Source organism: Drosophila eugracilis, unplaced genomic scaffold, assembly GCF_018153835.1.
Source record: "Drosophila eugracilis isolate 14026-0451.02 unplaced genomic scaffold, ASM1815383v1 contig_2152, whole genome shotgun sequence".
Lineage (NCBI taxonomy): Eukaryota > Metazoa > Arthropoda > Insecta > Diptera > Drosophilidae > Drosophila > Drosophila eugracilis.
Window position 1 is genome coordinate 1,706,866 of NW_024573036.1, and position 9,301 is coordinate 1,716,166.

The 9,301-nt window shown below is 40.4% G+C and overlaps 1 protein-coding gene across 1 annotated transcript in view; it reads right to left on the reverse strand.

Moving 5' to 3' along the window:
- Nucleotides 1–9,025, reverse strand: part of LOC108110933 (protein cappuccino) — a 31,605-nt gene extending 22,580 nt beyond the window's left edge. The window contains 1 exon segment of the mRNA XM_017220217.2: nt 8,788–9,025. Coding sequence (XP_017075706.2) covers nt 8,788–8,964 — 177 coding nt within the window. The 5' untranslated portion in view covers nt 8,965–9,025.
- Nucleotides 9,026–9,301: the final 276 nt, after the last annotated feature.

A 9,301-nucleotide genomic window follows, 5' to 3' on the forward strand; every position in this document is an offset into this window, starting at 1 on the left:
AGAAACCTGTTTAAAGGCGTGATTTGCTGCCATAAATGGCACTACCTATTTTTCATTTGTTTACCTTTCACCCATTTCCTTATCTATATCCCTAAAAGTTGTTTGGTTTCCACCCGCGACACTTTCTTATCTTTAACTGAACCCAAGTTTGTGTTTTTGTTGACGCGTTTGGCTATCTCACACCCGATAAAATCACCTTGGCCATCATATCAATCAAGTTCAATGACTTAATATTTCGCACTACCATACAAACTTTCAAATTTTATTAATCACAAAGAGAGAAAATGTGAGAAATTTAAAGAGCAGAGGCGAGAAGTATTCTTGAAACTCACGGCTCTATCATAAATCACAATAAAAACAAATTAGGGAATTTTTTTATCGGACGGGGCTTAAGAAGCCACCTTGTTTTTATTAGGCCTCGGAAAATGGGCGACTAATTGAAATACTCGAAGGGGATGGTGAGGGGGAGGGGTGCTAAAAATTGTTCGCCAAAATTAATTGGCAGCAATAAATTGTTGGCTGTTGTCCGCCCACGTGACTCATTTTCAGCTTTTCTTCCCTTATTTGTTGTTCCTTTTTTGCTTGGCAATAATAAGTAGCAGGACAGGAGTTTTAACACCCTTTTTTAATGAATTTTAAATTTAAATTACGGACTTATTAAATTATAAACAAGTTCATTCATATTTTGAAGGACATTTTAAACTCTTCTAATCTGCCTAACATGTATTACAGAGTTAGGGTATTCCAATAAGTTTATTCTCCCCAACTCTCAGCTGTTTGCTGTCCTTCGCACAAATCAGTTTTCAATTATGAGGAAAATAAAAACCTGAAGTGTAATGAGGGGAAAAGTGGTACGGGGGAGGGAAAAGAGGCCATTTCAAAGGAAAGCCACGCGAAACACATTTTCTTAATTGTGTCAAAAGCGCAATTTTGTGCAATTTGTGTGAAATGAAAGCGAAAGTAAGGCCCACAAAACACATATATACATATACAAAGGTAAGGCGAAAGCTTACGCATCTGAAACTCACACCCACCAGTTGAAAAGGGAGGGCAGTGCCAGCGACTCTCCCTCTCTTTCTTCCGGTGCAATTTGTTGGACAAATCTGCCTTCGTTTTTTTCCTCTTTACGGGCGCGGCAAACTTAAATTTCTCTCTTTCACTCGCTTGTTCTTTTTTATTTTGATTGTGTTGAGGGGATTTTTCCTTTTTGTGTTTTCTGTGTGTGCTTGCTAATGCGTCAAGTTCGTGAGTTTTCCTATTTCCGCACTTCGGTTTCACTTGGAATACCGCTGATTAGTTCTGCGATTCGGCAATATCCGTTTCCGCCTGGCATTTCTGGCTTTTCTTTGGCTCATGGCCAGCGCGCACAACAAACTATAACTATTATATTCACTATTTAATTGCAAAGTGCAGGAAGGGCTCGAAATGCAACTGCAGCTGTCAGATGAAGTGTCACAACAAATCGGACGCCGAAGGAAAACCCGAGTGCAAATCAGCTGACTCACGGTCCTAGGACAACAAAAACCACGAGAAACACGAGCCACCAGCGGGAAAAATCGATGGCACACTGACTGGAGCTCTGGCGTAATCGGAGAACCTGTCTCCCCGAGAGAGAGAAGGCAGAGAAACCCTTAGTATTCCGGAGAGAGAAAGAGAGAACGCAGCCTGATAACAGCTGAGCGCCTGTGTTATGCTTTGTTTATTACTTTTCGGTTTTTGGCAAAGGTTGTTGCTTTTTGGACTTTTCAAATACTCTACAAAAAGAGCATATTAAAAGGATATTGAAGATGTAAGATATTTATCAAAGTTATAAGAAGATTTGATTTCAAAAGAAAATAAGAATATATAATAAAAGAAGAATAAATGTATCATAATCTACTATTAAAAGGTTTTTATGAAATAATAATGTGAAAAATCAGGAATATTTCCCTATATAACTCTGCATTTTTTTTCATTATGAAATACAAAAATTATTCATAAAGCTCTGAGTAATTTGTTTTGCTAATTTCTAAATGCTATTCCCTTTTAAGAATGTATTTTTAGTAGCCGCATCAGAAGATCTTCATTAGTCACGAGTTGCTCGAAGATCCCCTTTAAAAGTAGCTCCCATCTCGGTCAGGCAAATCGAATCCGATGGCTCATTAGCATTGCCGGGAATCGGGGATTTAATGTCGGGGTTACGGTATCGGGGCACTCGGCATGAGTCATTGTCCGGGCCCAATCAGCGGACTCACAAATCGTACTCACACACGGATATTCAACGGCGGAGCCGCACAAACACAAATGCCACTGGTCCCCCAGGCAATTGCAATTGTGATTTTATGAGCTTTTCCGGACAAGCTTCAGTGTGGGGCTTTGAGCATCGATAGCCTGGGCTCTGCCGTTGCGCTTTATTCGTAGTCTGCACTGAAGAAAATCTGTATACTATTTAAGATTTATACTTATTTCTAAGAATTTGTAAATGAAAGTGTGCATTGACCAACAGAAACGACAACCTAAGTAGAAAAAGAAATTCAAATCGATTTGAGATAAGACTTTCTTCGAGTGTAGACATGCTTATCAAGCCCACCTCTCCCATTTTCAACTCGCCTTTCTCTCCTCAACCTTTGGGCAGTGTGAATAAACGGACTTTGCATGCATAAAAATACAATTCTATTTACTCATTTATAAATGCGACAATAAAATGTTTAGCTCGGCCTGAATGGATGATTAAGGAGGGGTTTAAATTTGAACGAGGAGGAGTTTCCACTTCTCGGACGATGATGTAACATGCCGAATGGAACTCGTTTAATGGATTGTTCTTCTTGTTTTCCTGCTGGTCAGCTTTATTGTGATTTTCTTATGTTTTCCCAATGGAAATAAAATGATAAAAATACGCATTTATCGATTGTAGAAGTAATGGGGGAAATACCCTGATTGTTGGACTGTTTAGAAATAATAAATGTTTTTTATTTTTAAGTTAACACTTTACTTTGTGACAGAAATATCTAAAAAGTTGATACCCGAAACCACACCGAAAAGAATACTTTATACCCACTCTCGGTTAGGGCATTAAAATCGTATTATTCTTTATCTTTACTTTTGTTTTTATTGTTTCTTTTTTTGTTTTGTTGGGGCGTTAATTTTTGCGACTTTTCGCACATTTCTTATTTGCTTTTGTGGGTCATGAGCATGTGTGTGAATTGAGTGATTGTTGTTGCTGGAGTGGGTGCACCTGAAAAAAGTTGTATATGATTTATGCTATGTTAATATAATATTTCAAAGGAGCTGTTATGAAGAATTCCAACTTGTTGTTATACAAAGGAAAGGAAGAAGTTAAAAGATGGAGGAATGTGTTTCAAACTTGTTTCACCTGAGGAAATCGAAATGGATATGCTTTTTTCTCTGTGCAGTGTATATCGCAGTTGTAGCTGCTGCTGCTCAGCTGATAAGCCGTTTATTGCTGCCGGGCACTCTGATAAGAAACGGACTTACGGATGGGCAAATGGTCGGATGGACAGACTGACAGTCGGACAACTGGACATACTTTGCCAGGGTCACGTTCCCGGAATCGGATTAGATTTATGCATTTCGTAACTCATTAGCCGACTCAGATGCGATTTGCCCGACTAACGAAGGGAGAGTCGCTCGACGGCAAAGCCTTTTTAATTAGCTCATGAAAGATTTCCCAATTTAATTGGACTTAATGCATGCTGGGGAATGGAGAGGGATGTGGGAGTGGTAATGGAAGAGGGGGCACTGTGCCACGCAAAGTTCGCTCCACGAAATGTTGCAACTTGGATCTGGGGTTTTGGGACTGGCTTGGATTTTAATTAATTTTACACGACATCGTCGGTGTGCCGAGGCCTTGGGAATGCATTTTGACACATTGTTTGACAAATTTCCAGTCGCTGGGGATACACAGATACACTCGCACACACCGCCAACAAAAGATACACCCCGAAGGATCCGGAAAAAGTCGGCAAAGACAGGAGTTGCAGGTAACAGAATCATCAAAGCTAAACTTGACGGCAACTTGTGCCGTTGACGCACAAGTTTAATGCCAAAAGGCAACGCAAAGCTGCCGGCGAAGCGGACTACAAAATGGAATGATTCAAGGGCGGTGTCTGAAGGGGGGTCTGAGATAGAATACTAAGTCTGTGACCCATTAGTATCCATTTATCTCTTAGCTTTCTTAAATTAGCCTGATTTTATGAAAAGCAAACGTTGAGCTTGAAGTTCAGACAAAGAACTTGACTTATTCAAATTTTATCCCTTATGTCGTGCGCCCCTGTCATCCATACGCAGGTGCAGTGAACACAACTATGTTGCACTAACTGCGCTTTCTGGCAGAGCGCAAAATGTCGCCGCAACAAGGCGTATGAGCAACGCCTGAGCCAAGCACAAATAGCAACAATGGCAACAACAATCATCATCTGGCCGGAGCATCCAATACGCTCCAGGGGCACCTAAAACAACCGCCCACCACCCACTTTTTGGGACTGCTTTTCACTCAGTTTTTGAACCCAGTTTTGCCCCGTTTTAACCCCGTTCGATGCAATGACAAAGTCAGTTATGGTCAATAAAAAGCAATGCGACAATGAGAAAACGCCAGCTATTGGGATATTGCTGCGATGTGGGTGCACTGAGAAATGAGTTGTTAATTCGCTTTATCACTTTCAAATGCTCACATTACCTGAAGAAATATGTTGTAGGAAAGTTCATTGAACAGAAAAAAGTAGTTTTAGTCTTAGAATCAACTTGTATTACCTAATTTCAGACCTTTTTAAGTTCCTGTGTAGCGATTTTTGGGTTTGGCAAATGGAAGATACGACGGCAGTTTTGGTTTTGCGGACAGCAGATGGCGCTCGATTGCACCGGTGGCCGTTGCCCTAAAGATGATAGCGTGAAATTGTACGGAATTGGCTAAAAGGGGTCAAAAACGTGGGCGGTGAAGCAAAATGCCCGCCGGATTGGGAGCCTAATGACGCCGTGTTTTGCGGGTATAAGCAGGATGAATAGGTACCTCTCGTACGAATGAGTAATGCATTGAAATAAAGCTTCTTAAATGTCACCATACCAATCACATTTAGTAAGTACTAAGATAAAGTCCTTTCAAGTTGAAATTTATGCTTAAAGACTTACTTACGCAATTAGTTCTCTTTTAGGAAAGGCAACTCTCTTCAAAATCAACGCCCGCCTAATCAATCCAGTTAGCCCAAGGGTGTTATCCAGTGATTCGTTTAAAACCGTTAAAGCAGACCTTGAATAAGCGAACGGAACTTGGTCCCTCGACACTACAAAATTGACTTGCAAACCTGAAATTGCGTTTGCCCCGAAAAATCAGCAGAAATGCAACCGCAATTTTGCAGAAACCACTTTTAGGGCTCTCCGAAAATCATCGCACAAGTTTGACCAGAAAAAACTGTCCGTGTTGCGTCGAAATGAAAATTATTTTAAATTATAGCCCTGCCGCCCCATCCACCGGCCACCACAACCACATGTTAGCCCAAAAATGCCAGAGACAGGTTACGAAAATGTATCCTGGTTGGAGAGAAAACACATTTTGGACATTTTGTATTGCAAGTTGGTCCAGTTCTCATTTTTTATTTGTGTTGAGTTGATTCCAACTGTGAAAACTAATTCCAAATTGGTGGTTGGGTGGAGTGTAAATAATACAATCGTTGTGCCAGCAATGTTGTTACCTTTAGTTAATATTTAAATATTAACGATATAAAATAACTTTATAATTTGGTTTGATTAAAATTTCTTCTTGAAGATCTCTTAAAATTAGAATACCTCCTTTCCTGGACATTCAAGCTTTTAAAAGCGTGCTTACTTAAATGAGTTTTTCCTGGATAGCTTGTAATGACAGTACCGACACAGGGCAACACCCTTACACCCTCCCTCAAACACACACACCCACACCCAATTGGGGAAGAGAGACAGACAGATCGGGCACACTCGCAGCGGGCACCGCTTGCAGTGCTGCAACTTTAATTGCTTTGGTGGTTTGTGCCAAATTAGATTCTGCGGTTTTGTCGCGTCGCCATTCCGGTAATCGAGGGTGCACTGTACCGGGGGTTGTCGGGAGGTGTCTTGGCCATGGCCTTTCCCCTAACTCCGTCCGACGGAAGCCAAAAGCTGACGCTGACGCCCATCAATTAAACTTGTCAATGAGAATGCCAGGCAGCAGCATCAGCTGAATAGCAGAAAGAGCGACAAGAACCCGGGGAATAAGAATTAATGGTAAGGGATGGGGCTGCATAGGGTTAAGCAAGCGTCATAGAAGGGAGCTAAAACCCTACTTCAACCGAAAGTTAACTACATTTCACCCGCTCTTCACTGCCATTCAAATTAGGTTTCTGTTCAAGACATGCATACGTGTAATTGGATTGCAGTTTTAGAAATTTCATTCTGTGACATTTTACGTGGGTAACATTATTTACAAGACTTCTTTTCAATAGTTTAAACTTATCAAATTACAGATATCTTTAGATCATTTGGATTTGGGTTGCCATACTGTGGTTCCTTTACATATTAAATTTACTATTCTTCCTACACATTCTCTGTTTTTCCAAGACCAGCTTACACATTAAGGATGGCCTTCGGCAGGACCAACATAAAAACATCCAGAGTTCTGAATGCAATCAACAAGGTCCCTGGGATAAGCAGCTCTACATACATACGCCGTGTAAATTTTATCCCACTTTCAGCTGTGCTCTGTATTTTTTTTTGAATATTTGAAAAGGAAACTTAAGGAAAAATGCGGGCTGTCTACCGAAATTTCCATTCTCGGAAGCCGCGGGCCATTGACATGACTCTCCGGTCTCTGGATTTATCCTGTTGGTCCTGTCGTTATGGACGCTGTCCTATCTACCATCTCAACAATTGTACGCACCGAGAAATTGATTTATTTTGTTTACGCCAAAACAGCAAAAAGTTTACCACATCTTCTGCCCGCCCCCTCCTTTGCCTTCGGCCAATTTTAGTTGGCTTATTCCTGTGTTTCTTCTGCACAGAAAACAATTTTGCAGGTATAAAGGGAACCAATATTTTATCATTAACTATATTTCTTCCTATTTTACCTTTAAGTGCATCGAAAGGTACAACCAAAAAACTATTTTTGGCACAGGGTTTGACCTGAAACTGACCTAACTCACTAAGTTTTTTCTCCCTATGCAGCACTTCGTTATCTGCTCCTTGTGAACAGTTGGGCTAATCCTAATGCTTTCTAATTACATTGGCCAGCAAGTCAACATAGCCAAGGCCAAGTTTTCCCCTCTGTCTATTTGAGTTGGCCATGTCCGCTGTCTACTTTTCAGCCCGCTTATCATTTTTTAGCCCTGGCTTAAAGACACTCCTAATTATTGGCCCTCTGGCCAAGAATGCGTCCATTGAACTGGCTTTCTGGATACTTTGTTTTTGCTGCTGAGCCGTGTTTATGAGGGTGCGACGACACCTGGCGACATCAATTAGGGGGACAGCCAGGGGATTCTGGAGAGGCTTTTTACTGCGATGGGAAATGGGGCAAGGGGGCGAAGTTCGTCTGACCGACAAAAAGTCAAAAGATGGCTGCACTTTTATTTTCCCTGGAAATCGTGAAGGAGGGTTTCTTAGGGGTGCGAATGGAAAGTTCTTGCTGTCTTCGTTGTATATTCTATTTGATAATAAGGTTGGTCTCCATGGGCAGTAAAAACTAATTTAAATTTCGAATTACTTGTGATCCGCAATACTCTTAATCATTTTAGTTTCTATACAAAAGTGCATATGTTCAAGATGCTCTCAGCTTAAGGAAATATTATTATGCATTTCATGCGCGAACATAGAGCGCCACCGGCCTAACAAGCGTTTATATTTATTTCCTTGTATAAAAAATTTTTTTCTCCTTCTGTGTTGTGGAAATTTATGAAGGGCCCTCGAAATGGCCTACGACCTGACTCTCCCTGGAAAACCCCCTTTGCACCTTGGGGGAAAACTTGAAAAAGCATCAGACGAGGCCAGCAAAATGGCGGGCAATAAAAATAATTGCAAATTTCGAAATTTAAGTGTAGGCGTGAGTAACGTTTAAAGTGGCGCCTCAACTCCCTTAGCCACGCCCCCAAGCCCCCATTTGCCAAACAATGGGCAAAAACAAAAAATGCTCAGCGCAGTGTAAAATCTGCGAATCGCGGTTTTCTTTTTCCCTTTTCCCTCGGTCTGTGTGTTTTTGTGTTTTACAATCTGTTTCGCAACTCACGTAAAATATAAGGTAATTTGTGGAAATTTGATGTTTATCGTAAATTGTTTTTTATTTGCACAATGTCACCATTTTGCGGTTTGCCAGCAGCGCAAGCTCACACACACACACGCGCAGACTGACACGCCAACACACGCACACAGGACCGCGCTGCTGGTCAGAGTTGCCAGGCAGGCGAAAAAATAAAATTAAAAATAAATTTAAGCCAAATGGGTTCTTTAAAGGAGAAAATGCAATTTATTTAATAGAATTCTATGAAATTAAGAGGGGGACAGCTTCGAACATAAAATTTAAGATTTCATTCGGTTAATATTTGCTCTTGGAATGGGTTTCTATATAGCTGGTATGAAAAAAACTTAAATTTAAAAATTAAGTTCAAACAGGTTCACAGCACTTTTCTAGCATTATATTGCAGTGTATATTAATAATTTATAAAGCTAAAAAATGTTATATTTTCAAGTCTGTAGTAAGAGCATTCCCCTTTCGAGCAGATGTTTTCCCACCTTAATTGGGCAACCCCGAAAAAAAGGGCGAATGGTAAAAACAATTGCAAACATTTTTCAATTTACCTGCATGGCAGACACGCCTTCTCTCCTTCGGATGTTTACTCCCATTTTTATTTCGTTTTTCGTAGTCCCCGATATTTTGGACTCAAATGCAACACGAATGCCCCAGTGCAGTAGGGCTAATAACGCGATAGCCATGACCAGAAGAGCCATGAACTCCTCCAAGGTGCATCTGAACATTTTGACCAAAAAAAATTGTGACGAAAAACAAAACGAAAAAACACAAATTTTGACAGAATTTTGTATGCCTATCGCAAGTGACGTGTGTAGACTGGTTTGGTTTTCATTTTATTTATTTTATAATTATCGTATATTCTGTTTTACATTGTATAATATCGTATATCGTTACGGCTAGGTTTACAGTTAAAATTAGTTTAGGGTTTTGGTTTCGCAATAAAAATGTCAGTAAAATTTTACAAACGCCTGGCGTGAACATTTTCCTGCTGTATCAGTTTCTCTCCGCAGAACGCTTTTTAATAGTTTACATTTAGTTTGAGTGGAAACTATAAAACGGACA